Source organism: Leuresthes tenuis, unplaced genomic scaffold (assembly GCF_036924035.1).
Source record: "Leuresthes tenuis unplaced genomic scaffold, fLeuTen1.0.hap1 SCAF_17, whole genome shotgun sequence".
NCBI lineage: Eukaryota > Metazoa > Chordata > Actinopteri > Atheriniformes > Atherinopsidae > Leuresthes > Leuresthes tenuis.
The window spans coordinates 22,384,869-22,412,801 of NW_027325371.1; the positions used below are offsets into that span (position 1 = coordinate 22,384,869).

The window sequence follows — 27,933 nt, forward strand, 5'->3', positions numbered from 1 at the left end:
GCCTTGTGAAAGCATTCACCCGCTTGAGGGTTGTTCTATTTTGTTGCCTTACAACCTGTAATTCCACTTGTAATGTTTTGGGATTGCATGTGATGGAAAGGCACAACATAGCCAAGAGTGTGTAGACACCAAAACAGAAGAGGTAAAAGAAAGATTGCACGGGTTTTCCCGTGCTAATTCAGAACCAGTTCTTTCTGTTTTGACCACTAAAGCTCTGACTAAAAAATTTACTGTTTATTTAATTATTTAGTACTCTGGCACTAACTCTTTGCTGTGCCAAAGCAAAGCTGTGTCTTGGAAACCAACCAGAACAAGTGAAATGTTGCAACCACCATGTTTGAAAATCAGGAACCAGTGTTGTCTGTTTAATTCAAAAGATAATAAAACTGAACTGCAACATGGATGAAACGTCAAAGCAGTAGAGGAAGAACATGAACTCAGTGTTCTTGTCATGCTGTTCAATGTTTTATATTTTGCTATGAACTATGAACGCTACCCAATGCATCACATAGAGCGACATTCACATTAACCCTAAAAACAGATATGTCTATAAGAATACTGTCAGGTGTTTTAATAAAACCAGCTGCTGTGTACAGATGCCACTTATGTTGTGTTTATATTGCTTTTCATTATTTGGAATCAGTGTTTGGCATTGCAGAGTGTTCACTTACACCAACTGTTGTTTAAAACACCATTTAGAAACTAGACTGTTGATACTAAGATATCCATTTGCTGGGAAAATGTAAAAAACACTGATCTGCTGATTTGAGAAGATAAATTATCCACTGAGGTTGTCTACAGAAATTCAGAATACAGAGTTGGGAGGGTTAAGCTTGTTTTGAAAAGACATTTAGTGTAGTAATGATTGGGCTCTGCGTCGGCTCTCCGATTATAGAAAACTAAACTAGAACCAACTTAGAACTGGCTCTATACTAGCACTGGAAGCTCTTTTGTCAAAAAGAGTTCAAAGATGCCAAAGATTACACTGAAAGAGCTTCAAAGATTCATAGCATGTAAGACCAGTTTTAGTTGTTAACTCAACAAAATGGTTATCTAAAAAAAAATGTTTCAAAGAGTTTCAAATTAAAAACAAAACAAAAACATGTCTGGAGTTAATCAGTAAGGCACTCTGGTTATATGGGATTAAAGCTGAACTTTTTGGCAATCACGATAAAAATGCCACGCCGCACAAACTCAGTGAGGCATGGTGGTGGAAGCATCATGATGTGGGATGCTTGTCATCAGCAGGGACTGGAAAATTGAGCAGAACTGAATGAATGATGGTATTAAATACAACCCGTGACAAAAATCTCTTCCAGTCTTCATGAAATTTGAGACTGGGATGGAGCTTCATGACAATGACCATAAGCATTCTGCTAAAGCAACACTAAAGGTTTTAAGGGGAGACTTTTAAATGTTTTGGAATGGTCTTGTCTGTCATGGACTTGTGACCTGTCCCCGCCTGTCGCCCAATGACAACCGCAATAGGTTCCAGGCTTTAGCAGGTATATAAAATGTATGGATGGAATAACCTACTTGAGGATAGAAGTATATGTGGTCTGACTTAACAACAGCTGAACCCATCCAGCTTAAAGGAGGCCTTTTTTTATAATTTATTTACTCATTTTTGTAAACATTTCTATTTATGCTAAGGATTCCTACCCTTTTACATTCTGTGTGGATTTAATTTGCTATGTGGCTGTATTTGCTTCTTCAGCTCTGACTTGGGCCTCTGTGAATGCATTTAATGAAGCAGTGAGGGCAGAATGAGTGCGTCTGTATGTGCCAGTGAAGTGTAGTGAGTAAGTGCATATAGCAGCATGACTGAGGGTTTAAATTTATTGTCTTCATTTCGTTACTATCATTACTAAGGTTGTTGTTGCGCTTGTCCATCTTTCGTTTGTGAATCCATCCATCTATCCATCATTCCAGTCACACTATCAATTTCTTCTGTCTATTCACATCAAAGATCGACACAAAGAACCACCAACAGATTTGCAGTCCATCACATTCCATCTGTCTCACCCTTTCTCATCTCCCTCTGATGAGTTGCTGTCCTGCTTGTTGAACATTGGCTCCATTTTGCCTCAGTCCCATCCAGTGGCCAATCACAGGACAAGGAGGCGTAAACCAAAGCTGTCAGCCTGCTCAGCATTCGCTGGCAGCCCGTTCAGCAGTCAACCATCGGTGGCAGTGTGCGTGAACTGGCTGAGAGGAGCATGGTGGGTGGGACAGGAAGCTGTAAGGGGCAGAGAAAAGATACACATCACAACACCATCTAAAAAAAAGAAATATTCATTTAGGATTTTCTTTCTTTCTTTTTGACATTCAGCACTTTCTAAAACTTCTATTCCATCAAAAACACATCTTATTTATAGCATATTTCTATAGGAAATGTAGGCTATATGGGTTTGTTGTGCATTTAAAGCTAATGCGTATGTTGCCAAAACACTGCAGCTCTATTCCATCAGATATCAGATTGATTTTAAATACATTATTTAAACAATTAATTCCAGCTCAGCATCTGCTCTGCTTGTACTTGTTATTTAGATAAATTAAATAACTGCATTGCAGTCTAAATGTCGTTCCTCACTTATTGCTTTAATTGCTTATTGCTTTAGATAAAACTTCTTCTAAATGACTTAATGGTTTTGGCTAAAAATAGAGTGCTCTGGAAAAATTTGAAGTGGAAAATTAAACCTCTACAGCAGTGCTTGTTTTAGCATGTGTCAGTAAAAGCTTATTTGTCTAATTTCAGCCTCCTTGCTAAATTTTTTACATCCAAATATTTTGTAAAGAACTTTCAGTTTCTAAAATACACCTGGAGGAGAGAGGAGGCTTAACAGAGAAGCCATAAGTGAGGACATGCCAGTGTATCTTTTACGGTAGTTTTGTCGGGGCCTGTGACTTCTGAATGGGTGTAGCACATATTTCCTGCACCGTAAATTGAATTGAAAGAGAATATTTATACTGACAGATATAATTCTCATCTGACGTGTGCTTATCTGGCTGTGTGCTGCAACAAAACAATGTGTCACATGTCACGTCTTCTTGACGTCAGTTTAAAATGATGCTCTGCAGCAAATATGTGTCATTAAGTTAAACGCCTGTCACCTCACCTCCCTGGTGGGAGGAACTGAGGTGCAAATAGAGGAGTCGAGTGGAGGAATTGAGTTTGTGCAAATTGGGAAATTAAATAAGGATCAAGTGGGAACAAACTATTTTGTCATCTGGTTATTGACTGATTCCTTCAATTCCTTGGCCTGGACATCATTGTAGCAAAAAGACAACATCTGTTACAGGTAAAATAATCAGGGATGGCTGTAGCTCAGGGGGTAGAGTGTTTGTCCTTTAATCAGAAGAAAACTGACTCGAAGTGTCCTTAGGCAACATACTGAACCAATATTGCCCCCAAATATGTCCCTTCACTGTACCTCACTTTAGATAAAAGCATCTGCTAAATGAATCACTGAGTGTAATCACTTAGGGAAGTAGAAGAATAACTAAAGATGACAGAAGGGGGATGGAGAGTAGATGAGCAGAAGGAAAAAGGCCACATTAAACTGCTCAGCAAGAGGAAATGGCACCATAGAGAATGTGAAGATGACTTCGTGCTGCAATAAATTTGAGATTGTTTATACATTAATGCTGAAAGCATAAAGCCCTGAGGCTGTTCTTTGTATGCAGGGGCCCTGAGCAGTTCAGGGTTTTCTTTTGATGCACACACTTTACATTGTCCTTCTTTCTACTGAATGATAAACATTTCTTACTATGACTCTATTTAATGAACACACAACTGAACCCAATTTCAATTCAGTTTATTCACACAACAGTCCCCAACACAAGACAACTCAGGACACTTTACAGGATAACAGTCTAATACAACTCTAACAAACAGTTTGATTAAATGTTATCCTAACCTAATCAGTCCAATTCAATATAATGTAATTTGGGTTAATTCATGATAGTTGTATTCAGTATTTAACAGTGAACCAACGTATGTGAGAGCGACATGTTTGGTCTACTTTATTAAATTAGACCCCCCCAAAAAAGCGGTGAGGGCTTTTTGGATTCAAAATTAATTTACAGAACTTACACACAGTCACGTGCACACAACTCACGCAAAGTTCACCCAAGTTCCATCCAAAAGTTAAGTTTTCAGTGTGGAGGAATCTGAGAAGATGTGGGACATCGAATCAATAATCTGCTCCAACGTACAGATCTATGTTGCTCATCTTTTTCCATTACTCAAGATTAAATCCATTTTCTCTCTGTTCACGTCTCAGTCTCTGTCCTTCGACACTGAATTTGACCATTTTCACAGACTTTTTAGCCAAACTAATCCAAGGTGAAGGAGGCAGCAAAGATGGCAGTTGAAGATAATGGCCACACTCCACCTCTGGTATAATAAGCAGAAAGTCCCAGACTGCATACATCTACCAACGCTGCATAAAAAATTCCTGGATCCAGATCCATATCAAAAGTTAATCACATCTATGATGGGCCTCGTCCCACTTCTGGTAAAAACTTCATGAAAGTGAGTAATCCTCCTGAAAAAAACAGTAGCTGAACCAACCACAAAACCTCCTTGATGGAGGTAGAAGTCTCTGTGCAGGGATAGTGTCGTTAGACCAGTCAAGGTAATTCAGTTAACCACAGCAGAGTGTTAATGCCTGAGTGCAGTCTACGGGTGACATAATACACTTACTGCAACAGACGTCAACCATCTACACTGAAACAGAGAGGATGACTGCGCTCACCGTTTCACAGAACACAACCTTCACACACACGCAGATGTAGAGTCCTAAGCAGACAGAGCTGCACGTTTCTCTTTCATCAAGTTCACATTGTTCTGAAATGTCCTGATCAGGAAATTAGTACTGATCAACAGCCCTGTGGCCAATTAAAACCACAAGAGTTGTCATCTCTCTGGCGGATCCGGAGGGTACTGTACATACGCATGGACAAAAAATCATTTGTTTTTTATCCTCCGTACATATGAGACTGGCCAACCCAATGGGAACAACAATAGTAACACAACAGGCTTAACAGAGAATTTGTAAAAGAAAAGAAAGTCCAGCATGTTAGATGTTTTAGTTCATTTTATCCTGTTTGTAGATTAAGTTAAGAGATGAAAAGGATGCAAATGTCTCAACAATATTTCTGGATGAAGTTTGAGAAACATCTACTCTTGAATGAATGTCTGGACAGATTCATCGAACTCTCACGTGGAAGCGCCCTGACACAGACTTCGGAGCAGCATTTCTGCTTTTACAATACACCCTCTGTGTTCTCTGTTCCCTGCTTCAATCCTGCATCTATTAGAGGAACCAAATCTAATTTACTATAAGCTACTTAGAACTACTCTTACAGGAATTTTTTCAAAATTGTTTTCGTCTGTTTTCAGGGGTGTTTTTCTGACTTTCTGTGCTCTAAAGTTCACAGCTACATTTCAATCATATGTAAAGAAATAAAGGTAAATCAAAGCTCCTCTGATCGACAGCTCCTCTTAATGTGTTACTAAAAAGTTGTTGTAATTGTATTTACCACGGGCCTGAAAGACTGTTGAAGAAGACAGACAGTTCATCTATTTTCATCTTTTGCTAGCTCATCTATTGCCTTATATGCGGATTTGCTACTACCTGGGTGAAACATTCAAGATCAAAAGACTCGTCGTCATATAACACAAAATCGCCAAACAAACCTGAAGATCTAGTGCTTAAAGTAACTAAGACAAAAATCATTTGGACAAAAACAGCATAATAAGGCAGTAAGTTGGTTGGAGATGCAGGGAAACCTGGCCCAACAGGTCAGAGTGAGGAGGTGGGAGGGCGCTGTGGCTGCCAGGAATATTGAAAGTTTTTCATTCTTAGGTATGTTTATTCATACCTAAGAATGTTCGTTTGCTGCTAGAAATCAGTGAAAAGGACCCAGAGGTGTGACCATTCGAAATGACGAGATACAATAAAATACCACCAGCTGTTTAGTCATATGACTGCTTATGAGAGTGAAGAGTGAACAAACCGAAAACCAACATATAGAAATCACCTCTGAAAAAGTACACTCTCATCTTTACTTTTATTTTAAATCTATATGGTCTTCTTGATCCCCTTATTGCTGCATGATAGTGTAGTGGTAGTAGTGTAGGTTCCTGGTTAGGCTCCAGACCCCCGTCCGACCTTGATGGATGGATGGATGGAAGGATGCATGCACTATGTCCCCCTTCTGCACTGGTGTGCTCAGCTGCAGATAGTACGTCCTGGCTGGCAGATGAAGGTTGTCTTTGCTGTGCATTCATGTGTGACTTTATTTGCCTGGACGCTGGCCACGAAAGGAGACACAGTAGGGGGCTTCTTGTCACTGTTGGTTCTTCACGATGGTTTGGTGTATAAGAGCCCTATCTAGAGATTCCTGTCTATGGAGTGGTTTGAGCTGTTACTTGTACCCAGTCCTCCTGCTATTCTCCCCAAGACCCTTGTATGACACGGCAAAACATTTTTGATGAGAACAAGACGTGAAAATGATGTACATTGTGTTCCAACACTGTTCATAGTGCTGATAGGGTAATTATATTGAAAAGAATATGAAGGAATGTACTGTTCTCTGCGAGGTTCAATATTGTCGAGAAAAAAATGTACATCACACTGTGTTTAATTTAATTGCTCTCCCATTATCTAATTTTAAGACCATTGTTGCCTGGATAGATTTAGTTTAATTTGGTTAAAAACTGTGAAATCTAGAGTAGACGAGAAGAGATGGAAAAAGAAAAAAAAACTAGAAGGGGATGGACGTTACCAAAAATGTCTGAATTGCTAATTAAAAAGCTGGTATGGTTCCTGAAATCTGATCCCTCACAAAATCCGACTCTGCTTTTTAGTCAATATATTAAAGTCACCGAAACAAATACTACCAAATACATTCATCGATGTGTTTACTGTATGAAAATACTTTTATTGAAAATAAAAATTTGTTCTGATATTGAAAGACAGCTATGTTTCACATTTGTTAATGACTGTTTGGAAATGGAATGAGATTTTATTTTAGAACCTGATCTCACAGTTTGAGCCAGGAAACAATATTCTGCACAGTGAAGGGATTTGTGATTTTTAAAGCTCTGTTCTCTAACGTTAAGAAAGTTCTTCTTGACTGTGTGCGATTTTAAAATGTATGCATTAGGGCAGTTTGGTCTTTCTTTAAATAGTTTATTATTTTGATGTCTGCAGAAATGCAGTTAAAATGGAAAAAATATAAAATTTTTACAATAAAGTTAATTTAAGTGGTACTTACATTTTGTGCTGGTGCTTCCAAAGTTTTAAGTTAAGAGCACTGGTGCTATAAGTTAGTCTGGAGCCCTGCACTGATGATGTTTTTCCAGCATTTGAGAATAATAATGTACCCTTAGTTAATCATCACTGCTAATTGTGTCATTTTTCAGTGCCAGCAGTGTTCAGAGCGGATTATCCTGCTAACACCATGGACCTCTGCCAGAGATTAAAATATTACTGTCTATTCATAGTTTTGGGCAACACTCTTAATCCTTTTGGTGAGGAACAGTACATTTGAAATTAGTCAACTCAATAACGCTGTTTCATTTCACTGTAAAAATTCTCACAAACTGTAATACCACTAATTTTCAAGACTTGTGTGACCCTGTATATCTGGCTAGATCCAAAAACCGCACCAGTCACAAGTTTGGCACAGTTCCACTGCATTACCTTACACATGGTAGCACACAGGGCCAGACGAGGGCAACAGCACTACCACAATACTATTAGCCTGGATGCAAGAGTGTCCTGAGCTGACCCGGTCGCTACAGGGATCAGCCTTCAGAGGCTGTTCTCAACGCATGTAGCTCGACCACAGAGAAAGAAACACTTATGAATCGTGGCTGATTTTCAACGCAGCTGAAACTAACTAAATACGTTATTCTAAAACTTAAACTTACGTGAGTATTTAGGTACAATCAGGAAGTGCTCGCTCAAAGAGAACAGATTTGTAACTTCACTGTTAATTACCAGGAGGAGACTTGTACTGTGACTTGGTGCTGAAAAAAAAAACTCATGAAGACAAATCATCATTTAATTGTTCTTTTGCTTAATAGAATAAACAAGTTGAGGACAATTCTCTTATTTGTACATTATTAACTGATTAACCTGAATCCATTTGGAATCATTTTTATAATTACCTGTACATCATTTGATCCCTTTCCTCAATCATTTTATAAACTTGTACTATGAATACAAAAATATTGTCTAACCTTCAAAGTCACATTCTGTATAACCAACAGTCCAAATCCCAGAAATTCAATGAACAAAACTAACAATAGGAGTTAGTATCAAAGGACTAGAAACTGTAACTGCCATCTGATATAATTTGTAATAATTTGAACCAACAAAACTTCCCACAACCCTATGTGATCTCATAAAAAGTGCAGGATTAGGAAAATGCCTACCATTTTAAGCAGAAGTTACGTAAAGACATTAACTTGAAATCTTCGTAATAGATAAGCTGAAAGCAGGAAGTGTGTATTCTTGCTTTATGTGATTAATGCAATCAGTCCAAATATATCATAAGAAAAATAGCACAAATGTTACTGTTTTCCACTCAGTGAATTTACTGTTATCTGGTGATATTTTGGGTTTTTAATTTTTCTTTAAGTAACTCTGGGTATAAGGAAAGTCAATCATTTTTTTCACTTCTTTGATTTTCATAGAAACTACATTAATCAGTTAGTCTATCATGTACTTGTATATTAATTAATCTTAAAAAGCAAAAGTGGGCATGTTAAAGAAGCTGGAATTAAAAAATGAATACACCGGTAGTTTATTTCAGTGTTTTTAGACTTTTTTTGGCACTTTGTCACAGTATTTACTAGTTTAATTTTGGTCACAATTAATAAACTTTCCATGCTTTCCTGTTCTGAACCTACAGAAAGTAAAGAAAGCCGAGTTCCACTTCTCAACATGTAACAGTAGATGGCACAAGAGTGTGAAAGATCCCACATAGTTTCTGCCTTTCTGCCATTTCTAACTTGTAACAGCCCAAATAGTCTGTAGTTGCACTTTTATCTAGATACGAGCAGGATTTTAGAATCCAAATAAGCTCATTAGGTAAGTTTAAAAAAAAGGACAAAATCATAGAAAAATTCTAAATAAATATAAAATTGATCTCATTAAACTTTGGAAATAAACATGGAATAAAATATCTAAGAATACACAAATAATCGAATACACAAAGTCTGTTTAAGAACACAAAGACAAATTAAACTATTCTGAGACAAACCAAGACAAACAAGAAATTATATGTAGGTGTTTTTTGCTACCTGAAGGAACCTTTAAACCTTATGCATAATATAAGTTCCTAAATATTTTAGAAATTCCAAGGAAATATACAAGCGCTCCCTAATGTCCATGTTGTTTTACTGTAGACCTTTGAGCTAATCTGAATCCATTTGATTCAGATGTTATTTTAAACCATCAAAATCACATGCACAGATCTCAGTTCCACTCTTTACCTGACAGGTATACATGTACACTAACTCAAAAAAATCACCTTTCAGCTGCGCGAGCAGCTTAATTCAAACACACCTCAACTCTTTCACTGACTAGGCCGGCTTTGGCTGAAATCCAAGCTGATTAGAGAGAGCAGTGCAGCGTGATCAAAGATGAGTTTCCCTCCGTACCCCTAAAGCACCTTCTCTCTCTCTTTTAAAGCCTCTCTCCCTTTAACCTCCTCCAAATTCATCACTCATTTACTATATATGCTCTCAAAAAGGCCGAGCACATGCAGCACAAAAGCTACTTTGTCACCAAGGTTTATTTCAGATTGTCTACATTTATTCATTTAAATTTATTAATCAAATGTACTCTGAAGCTCTAGAAAATCTAACAAATGAGTTTTAAAGTTAGTGTCAATAGTGAAACTGATCACCGACTTATCTTAAATAACTTGCCTTTTCATGGCTAAAAAAAAACAATTGGAAACATTGTCTTTTATCCAAAACAAAATACTTGCTTCTTATGTACTGAAAGGCACACCTCCAGTTACGCCACAGAACTAAAGTTTGTTCTGACAGCTGCCATTCCTTAAGGAAGATGAACTCCAGATACTGCAACTGGTTAGAACCTTAGAACAGCTGCAATTTGATGTGTTACAGTTCTGAAATGATCTATGATGTGACAGCAGTTGTGAGTGTCATGTACAGTCTATATTAGCCTATGTGTAGCTTAGCTAAGGATAATGTGCAGATCTGCATCAGCTGCAGCAAGATATCAGTAGCTAAAGCCTCATCAAGCCGGGCTGAAGTAAATTCTTAGAATGCCAAACCGGGGTAAAAAGATTAGGATATTCTGGGATAAGATGATTCAGAGTAAATGAGCTAATCAGTGTTGGTGGAGAAATTCTAGAAATTCTCTCACATGGGTCATTAATCTGGCCTGGAGCCAACAATTTACGTTCTACTTGCTACTTTGAGTGCTCGCATGCTAATGATGACAATACTAAAATTATTAAGATGGATAAGATAGTCCTTTATTAGTCCCACAGTGGGGAAATTCCCAAATTATTCATGCTAAATAGGTATATTGAATTTATGGTGGACCTAGGTGAAAGGTTAAGGGGTCACCCGAGTTACTGTTATCTATCCTAACAAGAAATGATGGTGCAAAAGTCAATCCCTGTCAAAGATGTGGTGCCATGTCCACCTAAATGTGTAAAATATAACACAGGGAAAAAAACTTGGATATGTTAGTGGTGAAAAAGGAATTTTTTGTTTAATCACCTGACTCAGTGGGGTACAACATTTGAAAGCTATGAAATGCTAATCCACCATGTTGATGCTTTGATATTTCTCTAAATAAGTTGTCTAAGTCTCTAACTTTTTCATAGTTATACTAATTATTGGATGAGATATTCCTCCTGTTCTGTGTTGCAGGACAGGAGCTGCAGATAATCCTGGTGCATAGGGCTCTGTTTGTTGTCTCCTTAAACTTGTTGCCTATGTCATATAACCAATGGTTCTTAACGTCAGTCTTGAAGCACTTGAAGGTATGCTGTCCTCTGGGGTGCTCCCCACTCCTGATTTCCATCAGGAAGCTCCTTGAAATGATGGCCCAAAGGCACCTTGAGAGTTAGAGTTATCAGTCTAGGCTACCATAATGTACTGAACACCTCTCTTTGCTCTGCTCTCTTTACATCTCATGTATTTATACAGTTGTGTGAAAAACAAACTTATAATGGAAGTATGGAAGACCATCTGGTTTTCACCAGGTGTTAAGATAAAGTACATATAAGCTAAGAAAACAACGACATGACACATTAAACTGTAATTATCTAAAAAAAAAAACAACAAACAAAAAAACTATGCCATAATGTAAAAACATTGCATCTAAGGACACTGTTCTTTACAACTTCTTCAGTTCACTGAGGTTTGCAGCACTGGTTTAAGGAACAGCTCTCTTAAGGTCCCATCACAGCATTGCTGTCAGGTTGAAGTCTGGACTTTGACTGGATCATTTCAACAGCTCGATTCTTTTCTTTTTCATACATTCTGTAATAGATTTGCTGCTGTGTTTGGGATCATTGACCTGTTGATGACCCAGTTACAGCCAAGCTTTAGCTGTCAGACAGATGGCCTCACATTTGACTCTAGAATACTTTGGTATCCAGAGGAGTTCACGGTGGACTCAATGACTGCAAGGTGCCCAGGTCCTGTGGCTGCAGAACAAGCCCAGATCATCAGCCCTCCACCACCGTGCTTGACAGTTGGTATGAGGTGTTTGTGCTGATATGCTGTGTTTGGTTTCCTCCAAACGTGCTGCTGTGCATTATGACCAAACATCTCCACGTTGGGCTTGTTTGTCCAGAAGAAATTGTTCCAGAAGTCTTGTGCTTTGTTCAGATGCAGCTTTACAAACCTAAGCTGTGCTGTCATGTCCTTTTTAGAGAGAAGAGGCTTTCTCCTGCAACCCTTCCTAACAAGCCATACTTGCTCAGTCTCTTTCTAAATGTATTGTCATGAACTTTAACATTTAACATGGTAACTGAGTCCTGTAGAGTCTGAGATATAGCTCTTGGGTCTGACCTTGGGGTGAACTTGCTGGGACGTCCAAGATCGACAGTTTGAATATTTGAATATTTTCCACTTGTGAATAATCTTCATAGTTTGGAAATAGCCTTATAACCCTACCTAAATTATTGAGCAGCAACAATTGCTTCACTGAGATCATTGCTCATATTTCCTGCTTGGCATCATGTTAACATACAACTGAATGCTCCAGAGCAATGAACTTGTAAAACCTCCGCTTTTACAGAAATGGGCTTACTAACTGATGATCAATAAATCAAGCAATTAATAATCAATGACACATCATAATATGTCATGTGTTGCTGCTAATCTGTGGTTATGTTAACATATCTTATAAAGCTTGGTAAAAGAACTAGATGATGTTTTATTACATCCTAATAACTAAACCTTGTGAATACTGCTTACGACTTTTTTACAAGACCTTATACTATTACTGTGTCCTTAACTCTGACTTTTTTCTTTTCTTTTCTCTGATATTCTCCATTAGACCTGCTCTGGTGTTTTTTGTTTTTCAAAGTAAAGATTGAATGTGATCCGTTTCTTTTAGTATTGGTATTGTACAAATACAATTATGCTGAATGAATTGGACTGGAACAGGATTGCATGTAATTTTACATGAACTGAACATGTTTGCTTTCATTATAAAGTTCCATTAGATGACCTCACTTGTCCTAATCAGTCTGGGTCAGATAAATGTGAGCTCATAATGGGACAAGACAGTTTATTCTCAATCGACATTCAAGCTCCTGCAAAGCATGTGTATCAAGTTTTCACATATTCTAAAAATTACAAAGCAATAAGAACATTGAGCTGAAAGCCAGACAGCTCAGATAGGGAAGATGACAGTTGAGCCTTTGAAGGTCATCTAGGAATTATTCCGACGGTCGACCTTTTCTTCTCCTCCTTCTTCACCTGATGAAATGATCACAGTCGCTTCGACATTTAGTTTTTATTAAAAAGTTCTTTTGTCTGCCAAACTGCTCTGCGCATGCATTGAAAGAGTTGAGGTGTAAATTTCCTTATCCATATTTCTATCTGACACAAAAAGGAGATGCTCTATTCCAAGTGAAAGCGTTCCCACGTCAGCCTCCCCATCCTTGAACTTTTCCCTTGTTTCTTCTCTGTCCTGAATATTTCCACTCCTTGTTCTGCAAGCGCCACCAGCGCCGTGTCCTCCTCCGCTCCTCCCTCGCTCCACTTTCAGTCTTTTATTTACAGCCATCATCTGCTGTCTGTTCATTGTTTTCCCCGCTCTCATTGACTATGTATGGCCGCCATTTCTCTGCCTGCTGCTGTAATTACGCACTGATGAGAGAGTGCGGATGTGTGGGTGCCTGCTTTTGTGTGCGTTTCTCTGTCTTCTCTGTTTTTTTATGTGACTGTGGGAGTTTGCCTGTTTACGACCATGTATGCACTAATGACTTAGCATTTATGTCTATCCCTCTGGTTTGCAGCAGTGTGTTCACTTCATTGTGCATTTTTGACTTGCTTCTTATCTCGTATCACTAAAACAACATTAAAACGTCATCTTCTTTCTCTCGATTTGACACTTCTCTGCTCCATCTGTGACTGTCCACACAGGCGCTTTAAAACACTTGAGAGGGTCGCAGTTAATGAGTGAACAAATGTTAGCAATACAATTGCATTCCAATGTGTTTCTTTCAGATTCCATGAATTATGGTTATGACATGCCCCACAACTGCTGTCTTATCATTACTATAGCATGTCTTTCTTTGTATGAATAGATTCTCTGCCAATTTTAGCTATCCTGAAGCTTTATCATTGAGATTTCATAGAAGAAAAGTTGCATTTGTAACACTCTGTGTGGGTGCTGACATAGTGCTGATTTAACTTGATATCTTAGGAATAACAGCAACATGTGGAGTGGCATCTGTCGGTATAGAAACAGATCCACAGTGATACGCCGACCACTAAAAGAAAGAATGCTAACAGTGTTGGAGCATTTTGTGTAGAAGAAGACTTAGGCACTCACACCTGTTCACTGACTTCAAGGAGTGTGTTTCACTTCTTAACTTTAACATTGTAAAAATTCTTTGTAACATAATAATAACTTTAAACAGCAGTGAGCTAATGGTAATCTCAATGTGTGCAGGTCAAGGATGGAAACAACTGTTGGATATATGTGACTTTGCACTTCAGGAGAGACCGTAGCCATTATCAGTAAAGTCAAGGACTCAGGAGTACCTTGGAAAAGCATTTCCAATCTGATCTGGAACTGTGTTAAACAAGGAGGGAACCATATATCCAAGTTCTCTAGAGACGAGCTCATCTCTGATGGACAAAGTGACAGAGAGCCGATGTTCTGTGGTCAGACGAGTCCATGATTCGGCAGCTTTTGGAAGAAACCGATGTCTGGTCACAACTGAAAAACGGCTACAATGGACAGGAATTTCCAAAAAAGACAAAGTCCTGCAACTTTCATAAGTGGCTTCCGAACAACTCTTAACAAACCAAACTATCCACTCAGAAAAAAAAGACTGTATGACCAGAAGTATGCTGTTGAGTCAGTAAGCAAATAGCTAAATTAGCTGAATTAAACTAACTGCAAGGGAGATGACTATGGAAACTACAAATGTGAGGATATTACTTTTTTCATGTGTCTTATGAGAATTTGGACCGATGAGCATAAAACTTCATATATATATAGATATATATAGATATAGATATATGTCTATATATATATATGAAGTTTTTGAAAGTGCTATATATATATATATATATATATATATATATAGCACTTTCAAAAACTTTATATATATATATATATATAGATATAGATAGCACTTTCAGATAACAGTTGCAGCCTAAAAGGCTGAGAGTTTATTAAAAGACAAAAAAAGTGTGAAAATTAAAAATATTAGGTTTGAGGGTCTAATCCACAGGAAAAGTTCCTGCCTTTCCCTGCTGCAGTGAACAGTGTTAGAGCAAAGTACGAGGCTGCCCTGTAACTTAAACAAGAAGGCTGGCTGGAGCAAACACTGACATGTTTGCATAAAGCACAACAAACGTGAATCGCTCATAAAAATCCAAACTTTGTTCTCGGTAGTTGTGAAATTGACACTTTCAACAATTCGTTCTTTATGACACAAATAAGCTCACACATGCACATAAGCAACTTAAAATTCAACACTGACCTTCAGCAATCAAAGCTCTCCAGCACTCTCCACATCCCTGCAGCCTCTCATCCTCCACCTCTCCCTCTTTGTTTCCATCTCCCCGATCCTCCGTGTTCTCTCCCTCTCTAATGATCAGCCACTGTGAGGACTGCCAAGAATGTAAGTCTGCCATGGCTGACCTTCCTTTCGCCTCTCCTCTCCGTTTACGTGGATGTGTTAGAATGACGGCACTCCCCCTCATCTCTCTGTCTACTGTTGATGTTATTCATTCAGCAGGAGCTGAGGCCCAGCTACAGCTACATAATTGACCCTGATGCTGCTAACACGTAGGAATAATCATAATCCGACACCCAGCCTGTTGACCCAACAAAACAAAAGCAGGGCTGGTTCAGGGACTATTGCAACAACTAATTGCTCCACTGTATTTTGTTCAACTGTATGTGAAATCCTAGCAGCTTCTCATTTCTACCCAGCTGAAATATCAGTTGACAAGAACAGACTTCATTAGGCAGTTTGAATGTTTGTCAGTTGATTGGGCTGTTTTTTTTTTAAGATTGAGAAAAGAGTGGAAGGTTTCAGTAGACACTTAACAGTAACACATAAATGATATAATGAAAGTTTAAAGCTACAGACTTGTATACCAAACAATGGAAGAAGAAAACAGTAAAGCGTGCCTTCTACCAAAGTTTATTGTTGGTAAAGGAATCGAACCTCGAGAACCTTGATACTAATATGAGCAAGAGACATAGAATTAAAAAAATTAGACGTTGCCCGGATTAAAAAGATTACATTAGGTGTTGGGGGACCAGGACATACTGATGGCAAGAGGGCTACCGGAACGAGACATTCATGGAACAGAGTGGAGAATCTCCCATTGTTGGAATGCTACCATTCCAGCAATCACAGTGAGAAGGGATTTATCCCTGGAAGATGGGTAGGGGGGATACATCATCATTCTCAGCATCCGTGAATGGGTACTAAGCCCCATTAGAAAGCCTTCATAAACTTAACACGAGCGCAGCTGACCTGGGATGGAGGATCATGGATGATCTTTGATACTTGAAGCCTGCGTGACCTTTTGCCAAGGCTTAGTCACAAAGTAGAACAATAAGCTGATTTACACCACCACAGCTGCAGCGATTGTGTGTGAGACATTGAGATAAAGGTTGGAGGCCAAGATCAAGGCAACACGGAGGGAGGTTAGCTTCAGAAAGGTACAATGAAGAGGGAAATCCCTAAGAAATACAACAAACTCACCATACTTGAGGCACTAGAGGCTGCCAAACATTTCACAACACTGGATACACCTCTGAGAAGATACACTAGAGAAGATGAAGCTAAAAGAATATATGGGATGTTATCCACCTAACCATCCAAAGTATATGGTCAGTGACAGGATAATAACATGACAATAGAGTCATCCAGGACTAAACAATACTGGAAGAGCATATAAGAGAGAATAATCACATAACACCAATGTTCCATGGCTAGAGGGTCTGAGAGCTGACCACAGCAATTGCCCTGAACATGAACCAGGGACCATAATGGTGACAGGCATCCAAGAGTCTAGGAGTCAAAGGAGAAGAGCTGGACAGCACGAGGTCTTGATATAATACAAACAACTGGCTAAAGACACTAACTGCACTCGATGAACATCTAGCAGCACAAATCAACCAGATGCTAATGGATGGGACCCACCCAGACTGAGCACCACGTGGATCCTGAGAGACTTCCAGATCCAGGTTGACAAGCAGGCGATGGCAAACTACAGAAGAAAGCAGGAATGCTAGATGTAGCAATTTCAAGTGACAGCTACATCAAGAAGTGAACGCCCGTTCCTCCTATATAGTGTACTACGTGCTATATTAAACTATTTCAACATGCCTCCCAACAGGGATTAGATTGGGCACTCAAATTATTAAATAGAAAACTAGACCAAACTCCAATCACGACAAGGTGCCTAAATTATGTGGTTTTAACTATCTACAGCTACAATGAAAATCAGGAATGTGACTAAAAATATTAGAGGCATGTATATGTTGGTAGTGCAAACATAAACACATAAACAAACACTGTTTTATGCACAACTGAGCCGACATGCAGATAATAAAAGCATATCAGAATGTATCTGAGCAGAAAAAATGTTGTGTGAATAAATCACGCAAATGTCTCCGACAGCATTGACTGAAGCACCACATCAAAGGCTTCATTGCTCAAAAAAGCTAAGAGTAGATATGGAGACTGACAGTGTTGGAAAAAATAACAACCATCTCTCCCCACCAACTTTCATTATGGAGGGTGACTGCAAAGCTCCAAGCTCACACAGTGCTGGGGTTTAACAGAGAAGCTTAACCACAGGGGGTTATCACTACTGACCTTTTACTAGGTAAGAAACAGCCATAATCATGGATGTTGATCTGCATTATGTGCTCATTTTCTGTGAATAAGCGCAAAGCGACCAAAATACCACTAAGAAAACAGATGTTCTTTTTGCAAAGACCTTACGAGATACTAAAATCTCTTCTAAACCAGGACAAAAGCAGAATTACTGGTTATCGGTCCGGAGACACACAGAGAGGAACTGTACTAAAAACTGGAACCGCTTTCCATTAACCGATCGGACGAGGTAAAGAACCTAAGAATTATTTTTTATCCACATTTAAATTTTACATCCCACACTAGAAATAGAACAAGGATGAGGTTCTTTCATCTGAGGAATATTGACAGAGTGAGACCGTTCCTCTCTCAAGCCAAAGCAGGGACACTGATTCATCACGTGCAGAATCGATTACTGTAACTCTTCTTTCTGGTCTTCTCAAAAAGAACATCTCTCCACTACAGCTGTTACATAATTCAGCTGCGCCTGCTGATGAAGAGCAGGACAGCCCATATTACCCCAGTTTTAACATATCAGCACTGGCTTCCTGTGTGCTTCCAGATTGATTTTAAGATAATTCTATTGGTTTTTTAAAGCTCTTAACGGTCTTAGTCCAAAATATCTATCGGATTTGCTTTTAATTCATGAACGTCCTGGGGCTCTCAGCTCCTCAGAGGCTGGTCTTTTATTTATTCCCAAAGTGAGGACTAAAACTTTTAGGTATTACAGTCCTCGTTTCTGGAACAGGCTTCCTGAGGACCTGAGGACTGCTGGGAATGTTGATCCTTACAAGAGCAAACTTAAGACTTTCCTTTTTAGTTGGAAGACTTTTAGTTGAACCTTATCCATTTTAATACATAACTATATTTTATTTACATTTTTCATGCACACAATGGTGAATACCAGCCACGTTTGTGTGAGTGTGATATGTGTGTTTCTGGGTTGAGAATTTGGGTGGGTATTTGGTGGGTGTGGCTCTTATTTATTTTTACTATTTTCTTGTTAATGGATAGAACTTTGTGCTATAACTACTTTGTATGAAAAGCGCCATATAAATAAACACTAATTGATTAATAAAGCTTAATAACACAGGATTATGGCATTAGTAGCATTTGCTGAAGAAGGTTTACATATTGGGAGGTAATTTTCTTCGTGTTAAGGTTCAGCTCTGGATTTTCAGTATCGTCAAGCTGATTCACTTCTAATCAGGTGCATCACCAGGGCAACTTATGCTGCAGATGCTCAAGATAAGAGACCAAACCATGTAAAAGCACCACCCTCTGACCAATCAAATCTCTATGGAAATAAAGAAGTGAAGAAGTGTGTTTACAGTCATGGAGTTTCTGAGATACTCTCTCACTGTTGTTCCTGTTGACATATTAAGATTCTTTTTTACAACAATATTCTATGGAGCTAAATCAGTCTCAATTATCACAAATGCACAGGACGATTTATAAATGCACAGGACAAGGTTAACAGATGCACAGGACGATTTACAAATGCTCAGGACAAGGTTAACAAATGCACAGGACAAGGTTAACATATGCACAGAACGATTCACAAATGCTCAGGACAAGGTTAACAAATGCACAGGATGATTAACAAATGCAGAGGACGATTTACAAATGTGCAGGAAGATTTATAAAGTCTCAGGACGATTTACAAATGCTCAGGACGATTTACAAATGCTCAGGAGGATTTAGAAATGCTCAGGACGATTTAGAAATGCTCAGGAGGATTTAGAAATGCTCAGGACGATTTACAAATGCTCAGGAGGATTTACAAATGCTCAGGACGATTTACAAATGCTCAGGACGATTTACAAAGGCACAGGACGATTTACAAATGCTCAGGACGATTTACAATGTACAGGACGATTTCCAAATGCTCAGGACGATTTACAATGCTCAGGACGATTTACAAATGCTCAGGATGATTTACAAATGCTCAGGACAAGGTTAACAAATGCGCAGGACGATTTACAAATGCTGAGGACGATTGACAAATGCGCCGGACGATTTACAAATGCACAGGACAAGGTTAACAAATGCGCAGGACAAGGTTAACAAATGCACAGGACGATTAACAAATTCACAGGACGATTCACAAATGCTCAGGACAAGGTTAACAAATGCGCAGGACGATTTACAAATGCAGTGGACGATTTACAAATGCACAGGACGATTCACAAATGCACAGGACGATTCAAAAATGCTCAGGATGATTTACAAATGCACAGGACGATTTACAAATGCACAGGACAAGGTTAACAAATGCGCAGGACAATTCACAAATGCACCGGACAAGGTTAACAAATGCACAGGACGATTTACAAATGCACAGGACGATTCACAAATGCGCAGGAAGATTCACAAATGCTCAGGACGATTCACAAATGCGCAGGACGATTTACAAATGCGCAGGACGATTTACAAATGCGCAGGACAAGGTTAACAAATGCGCAGGACGATTCACAAATGCACAGGACGATTCACAAATGCAAAGGACGATTTACAAATGCACAGGACGATTTACAAATGCGCAGGACGATTCACAAATGCACAGGACGATTCACAAATGCACAGGACGATTCACAAATGCACAAGACGATTCACAAATGCACAGGAAGATTCACAAATTCACAGGACGATTCACAAATGCGCAGGACGATTCACAAATGCTCAGGACAAGGTTAACAAATGCACAGGACGATTCACAAATGCACAGGACGATTTACAAATGCACAGGACGATTCACAAATGCACAGGACGATTCACAAATGCACAGGACGATTCACAAATGCGCAGGACGATTCACAAATGCTCAGGACAAGGTTAACAAATGCGCAGGACAAGGTTAACAAATGCGCAGGACAAGGTTAACAAATGCGCAGGACAAGGTTAACAAATGCTCAGGACGATTCACAAATGCGCAGGACGATTCACAAATGCACAGGACGATTCACAAATGCGCAGGACGATTCACAAATGCACAGGACGATTCACAAATGCTCAGGACGATTCACAAATGCTCAGGACAAGGTTAACAAATGCACAGGACGATTCACAAATGCACAGGACGATTCACAAATGCACAGGACGATTTACAAATGCGCAGGACGATTTACAAATGCTCAGCACGATTCACAAATGCTCAGGACAAGGTTAACAAATGCACAGGACGATTCACAAATGCACAGGACGATTCACAAATGCGCAGGACGATTCACAAATGCTCAGGACAAGGTTAACAAATGCGCAGGACAAGGTTAACAAATGCGCAGGACAAGGTTAACAAATGCGCAGGACAAGGTTAACAAATGCTCAGGACGATTCACAAATGCGCAGGACGATTCACAAATGCACAGGACGATTCACAAATGCGCAGGACGATTCACAAATGCACAGGACGATTCACAAATGCTCAGGACGATTCACAAATGCTCAGGACAAGGTTAACAAATGCACAGGACGATTCACAAATGCACAGGACGATTCACAAATGCACAGGACGATTTTCAAATGCGCAGGACGATTTACAAATGCTCAGCACGATTCACAAATGCTCAGGACAAGGTTAACAAATGCACAGGACGATTTACAAATGCTCAGCACGATTCACAAATGCGCAGGACGATTTACAAATGCACAGGACGATTCACAAATGCTCAGGACAAGGTTAACAAATGTGCAGGACGATTTACAAATGCACAGGACGATTCACAAATGCACAGCACGATTCACAAATGCTCAGGACGATTCACAAATGCGCAGGACGATTTACAAATGCGCAGGACAAGGCTAACAAATGCACAGGACGATTTACAAATGCGCAGGACAAGGCTAACAAATGCACAGGATGATTTACAAATGCGCAGCACGATTTACAAATGCACAGGACAAGGTTAACAAATGCGCAGGACGATTTACAAATGCACAGGACGATTCACAAATGCTCAGGACGATTCACAAATGCGCAGGACGATTTACAAATGCACAGGACGATTTACAAATGCGGAGGACAAGGCTAACAAATGCACAGGATGATTTACAAATGCGCAGCACGATTTACAAATGCACAGGACAAGGTTAACAAATGCTCAGGACGATTTATAAATGCACAGGATTACTTACAAATGCACAGGACGATTTACAAATTCTCAGGAGGATTTATAAATGCTCAGGACGATTTACAAATGCTCAGGACGATTTACAAATACGCAGGACGATTTACAAATGCTCAGGACGATTTACAAATGCGCAGGAAGATTTATAAAGTCTCAGGACGATTTACAAATGCTCAGGACGATTTACTAATGCGCAGGACGATTTACAAATGCTCAGGAGGATTTAAAAATGCTCAGGAGGATTTACAAATGCTCAGGAGGATTTATAAATGCACAGGACGATTTACAAATGCGCAGGACGATTTACAAATGCACAGGACGATTTATAAATGCGCAGGATGACTTACAAATGCGCAGGACGATTTACAAATGCTCAGGACGATTTACAAATGCGCAGGAAGATTTATAAAGTCTCAAGACGATTTACAAATGCTCAGGACGATTTACAAATGCTGAGGACGATTTACAAATGCGCAGGACGATTTACAAATGCTCAGGAGGATTTAAAAATGCTCAGGACGATTTACAAATGCTCAGGACGATTTATAAATGCTCAGGACGAATTAAAAAATCTGGGGACGACTTACAAATGCTCAGGACGATTTACAAATGCGCAGGACGATTTACAAATGCTCAGGACGATTTACAAATGCGCAGGAAGATTTATAAAGTCTCAGGACGATTTACAAATGCTCAGGACGATTTACAAATGCTGAGGACGATTTACAAATGCGCAGGACGATTTACAAATGCTCAGGAGGATTTAAAAATGCTCAGGACGATTTACAAATACTCAGGAGGATTTATAAATGCTCAGGACGAATTAAAAAATCTGGGGACGACTTACAAATGCTCAGGACGATTTACAAATGCTCAGGAGGATTTACAAATGCTCAGGTTGATTTACAAATGCTCAGGACGATTTACAAATGCTCAGGACGATTTAGAAATGCTCAGGACGATTTAGAAATGCTCAGGAGGATTTATAAATGCTCAGGACGATTTACAAATGCTCAGGTTGATTTACAAATGCTCAGAACGATTTACAAATGCTCAGGACGATTTACAATGCACAGGACGATTTACAAATGCTCAAGACGATTTACAAAGGCACAGGACGATTTACAAATGCTCAGAACGATTTGCAAATGCTCAGGAGGATTTATAAATGCTCAGGACGATTTACAAATACGCAGGATGATTTACAAATGCTCAGGACGATTTACAAATGCTCAGGACGATTGACAAATGCGCAGGACAAGGTTAACAAATGCTGAGGACGATTTACAAATGCTGAGGACGATTCACAAATGCGCCGGACGATTTACAAATGCGCAGGACGATTGACAAATGCGCAGGACGATTTATAAATGCGCAGGACGATTGACAAATGCGCAGGACGATTTACAAATGCTCAGGACGATTTACAAATGCTCAGGACGATTTAGAAATGCTCAGGAGGATTTATAAATGCTCAGGACGATTTACAAATGCTCAGGTTGATTTACAAATGCTCAGAACGATTTACAAATGCTCAGGACGATTTACAATGCACAGGACGATTTACAAATGCTCAAGACGATTTACAAAGGCACAGGACGATTTACAAATGCTCAGAACGATTTGCAAATGCTCAGGAGGATTTATAAATGCTCAGGACGATTTACAAATACGCAGGATGATTTACAAATGCTCAGGACGATTTACAAATGCTCAGGACGATTGACAAATGCGCAGGACAAGGTTAACAAATGCTGAGGACGATTTACAAATGCTGAGGACGATTCACAAATGCGCCGGACGATTTACAAATGCGCAGGACGATTGACAAATGCGCAGGACGATTTATAAATGCGCAGGACGATTTACAAATGCTCAGGACGATTTACAAATGCCCAGGACGATTCACAAATGCGCAGGACGATTTATAAATGCGCAGGACGATTGACAAATGCGCAGGACGATTTACAAATTTACAAAGATTCACAAATGTATTTGTATCTTGCAACCACACGCTCACACATACACACAACTTCGTAATGTAAGTTTTTTTTTTTTTTTTTTTCAAATTGCTACGTATGCATGTGAATTTCAGTCAGTTCAACATGGCTTCCAATAACGACAGCTCAGTGGTAAGTGAAACATCTAATTTAACATGTTTGGCTACTTAACCCCTTTGTTATAACAAGTTTTTTAGTTATTAATCTTTGTTTAATTAATAGTTGTTTTTTAAATGGAGAAGATGCCCTGTTACCAGGGCTCATTATAGCTGCAGTGAGATATATAATATCCATCCATCCATTTTCTAAACCTACTTAAGTCTAGTTTATGCTTCTGCATCACCTCCAAAAAATCCCGAACTATGCGTCGAGTTGACGCGGACCATAAGGGCTGTGATTGGTCCGCTCAGAACTTAATTTCTGGCAGTTGCTTTTTCCAGTCTTAATGCCTGTATAAGGTGAAGAAGCTCGTCAAATTGGCAGTTGACATTCCATAGTATCTAAAGTGAATTTGTTCCTCCAGCTCCCTCAGTGGGTGTTGTAAATTCACTCGTTCCTAGCCTCGACCGGTTGTACAGACCACCTCCGCAAACGTCTTCTCTGTCGACTGCGCTTCAACATTTGCAATATAAGTATTTGTTCTTCAATATTGATGAGCTCCAACTACAAATACAGCTGATCCACCTCGGTTGCCATTGTTTATTGTTGTTAACTGTGACTGGGAGAAAAAACAAAGATTCAGCTATAATCCCTGAAACCACACAAACACACAGCCACACCCCCCCTACCGGCATGGTGAATTGCAGAGCAATGCGTTCCCTCGACGCAGAACTTCGAATGCTCAATGATGGCATCATGTCCTACGCCGTCGACGTGATGCAGTAGCATAAACTAGGCTGTAGCCTAGTAACCTCCAAAAATCCTAACTACGCGTGGTGTTGACACAGACAGCAAGGGCTCCGATTGGTCTGCTCAGAACGTAATTTCCGGCAGTTGATTTGTCTGGTCTTTCTTCCTACACCGCCATTTTTAAAGTTCATGTGGACCGGTAGGTAAACAATGGACAGGTCGCCAGTCCATCTCAGGACCACACAGAGACAAACGAGACAAACAACCACGCACATGCTCACACTCACTCCCAAGGACAATTTTTAGAGACACCAATTAATCTAACATGCATGTTTTTGGACGGTGGGAGTAAGTCAGAGTACCCGGAGAGAACCCACGCATACACAAGGAGAACATACAAACTCCACACAGAAAGAACCAGCCCGGAGTTTCATTGGAACCCTCTTGCAGTGAGGAGATGGTGCCAACCACACCACCGTGTAACTGAGATATAGAATATGATCTATTTATTTATATGCACTATAAGAGCCCTCATCTAGTTTTAAATAAATAAAACCTAGCTATTCCTATATCTTGTGTCTTGGGCCCTTTCTTGTTTTTTTTTCGGGTGGAGATTGCACACAGGGGCTGTTTTGAGGCACTCCTTAGAGGTTGAAGGCATGCTGAGGTTGGTCTGATAAACAGCTGCCTGGCCTGTTGTAGTAGGTCTGCCACGATTAAAAAGCAAACTTCTTCGTCAGAAGAACGATATTAGGCAGGGTTATCGGGAGGATTTTGGCCCGTAAATGCATTCGCCAGTGTATTAATGAGGTCTTCATTATTTAATATTCCTCCTACGAGATTCCGAGCGGACTGATTCATTCGCTTTTCGCCACAGTATCCACACCTTAGACAAGATGGCCGCAGGCACTTCCGTTAAGTCTGACGTCAGTCAAGTTTCATTCCATATATTCGAGTTTCATTGAAAATATTTGAAGTTTCATTCAATATATTCAAAGTTTCATTCTATAAATTCAAAGATTAATTTCCTGAACGGCATGCCATAATATACTGTATATATATATATATAAACAAAACATATAATACTGGACATAAAAGCATCAGTTCCCACTGGTAACCACTAAAAACTTAAACAAATACAGAGGAATGTTGCAACAGTGGAGTCCAGAGTTTAAGAAGCAGATTTGTGATGGAGGAATTATGATGGGCGTTAGAGCACCAGTTCGGAGCATGACTCGGAATGAGATTGTGCTTAAAAGAAAAAGCCTACTATCTGTCAATGGTCCAAATAGAGATGAGGGAAATGGAAGTAAATGAGAATAAAACTAAAGCCTTTTTTTTATTATTAGTTTGGTGTGTGGTCTGAGCTACCAGTCTATTTTCTGGATGCTCTCTCATTTTGTAAAGATGTGTTCCCACGGTTATTAAGTACTACAGGTCTCTGTGCAGGGTTAATGCCGGCTGTTAATCAGGGTTAATGATGCAGAGATGAGAGGTGAAATAGTAATATAATCTAAGAAACTGGGACCTGACACTTTAGTAATCCCAGAGTAAAATTATATTGTTGCAGCACAAATAACATATCTAGTGTTAATAAAGATATATATTTTATATATTTCATATAAAATGAGTCCACCCTTCTGAATCTTTATAAAAGGAAATCCAGGTGCATCTTTAAATGCTTTGAATCGTTAATAGGTGAACCTATTGTTGAGAAAGCAAAGATTCAGAGCCCTACTATAAACCAGGTTTACATACAGGCTGACACTGAGCGAAAACTAAATCAGACAGTAAGGTAGTGTTAAACTACGTCATGCTCTTTAAATTAGTGTGTAAAGCCGATTGACTGCTGTATGTTTGTTCATGTCACAATAAAAAAAAAAAACTCACATTGTACATTTAAGTGAAGCTGCAATGGAAACAGTCTGTGTTTACATTTAAAGGCATAAGTTAGGCCTACAATACTGTCAACAATAATTATATTCTATTATACCTTAATGTGTATCCATGCCTAAACGTATACTACACATAATGTATACATGTTTGTGTAGGGATAAAACGTTAGACAGACCTGTAAATTAGAACTGGAGCTACTCGAAATGACAGTGTTCCAGACACACAATATCAAGACCTCTACAAGTACTCGATCAACTTCTCAATGCCACTGGCCTGGAGGAGTACTAAATCTGGATATGTACCAGACAAAAATATATTTTATCCTTTGATACTTAAGCTTAATTTCACAGTTGTGTTATGTGTAAGCATATGTAAGCAGCCACTGGGAAAGATTCATCCCTCCATAAGACCCACTGATTTTCAGTCCACTTCTTGAGTCAGTTGGCATACTTCAGCCTTTTCTCCCTGTTTCCCTTCCTTAAGAATGGATTCTTGACAGCCACCCTTCCATGGAGACCATTTCTGATGAGGCTTGGGCCAACAGTAGATGGATCAACTGAAGGTCCAGATGCATCTCTCAGGTCCTGTGTCAGGTCTTTGCTGGATTTTTTCATATTTCTTGAAGACATCACTTAGGTATTGTATATCTGCCGTTTTTTCGGCCTGCCACTTCTTTTGTCCTCCACTTGTCCAGTTTCGTCAAACTTTTTAAGACCACACTGCACATCATGCTGAGATAAGTTTTCAGCCAATAGCTCTTTGGGAATCATCTTTTTGGTGCAAATCAATGTCTTGTGTCTGTGAAATTGTTTTCATTGGCATGTTTTTGTAGATGCAACTAAAGAAATGGCAACAAAAGTGTCTTTGAAACTGGCTGGCAGTAACAGCACCTGCAGATACAATCTAAAATTGGTTCTTTCCTTGATTGTCAGTTATATGTAGACAACACTGGTTCATCCCTTGAGTTATTTGCTTTTAGATCAACGCATCACTTTGAAAAAAAATCAAGTACAAGCACTGGACTGAAGATGAGTGAAAAAGCAGCCAATGTCCAAAGAACGCCCCCCCCGCAAAAAAAAACAAAAAACTTGAAAGCCTGAAGAACTTTTGCTCAAGAACCATTTAAAGGTTAGAAAAAAATCTGGCTTCTTGGTAGCAAAACATAAAGATATGAGGGATGGCAATAACAGGGTTCAAGATTATCATCATTATTCAATCAGGGCTTGTAAAGGGTAAATAAGAATTCCCCTTTGTGAATTCATTAGTTTTTTCTAGATGAAGAGTGAGTGGACTATGAACGACAGCAGGTGAAAAGATTAGCAGCGAGGCGTCATTACACTGATATCACTAGTAGAACAATAACACTGCAGCTAATCCTGCCAGTCGCTTTTCTTTCAGCTCATGAATGCTAAAACTGTGAATTCCTCTGTGCATGTCATTACCGACACATGCAAGTCTTGACG

At 39.3% G+C, this 27,933-nt stretch overlaps 1 protein-coding gene across 1 annotated transcript in view; it reads right to left on the reverse strand.

The window, feature by feature from the left end:
* The window catches only part of LOC140272814 (thyroid hormone receptor alpha), a 109,053-nt gene that overhangs the window by 38,599 nt on the left and 42,521 nt on the right, over window positions 1–27,933 (reverse strand). The window contains exon 3 of the mRNA XM_072368284.1: window positions 2,026–2,239. Coding sequence (XP_072224385.1) covers window positions 2,026–2,081 — 56 coding nt within the window. The 5' untranslated portion in view covers window positions 2,082–2,239. The remainder of the gene's footprint in view (window positions 1–2,025; window positions 2,240–27,933) is intronic.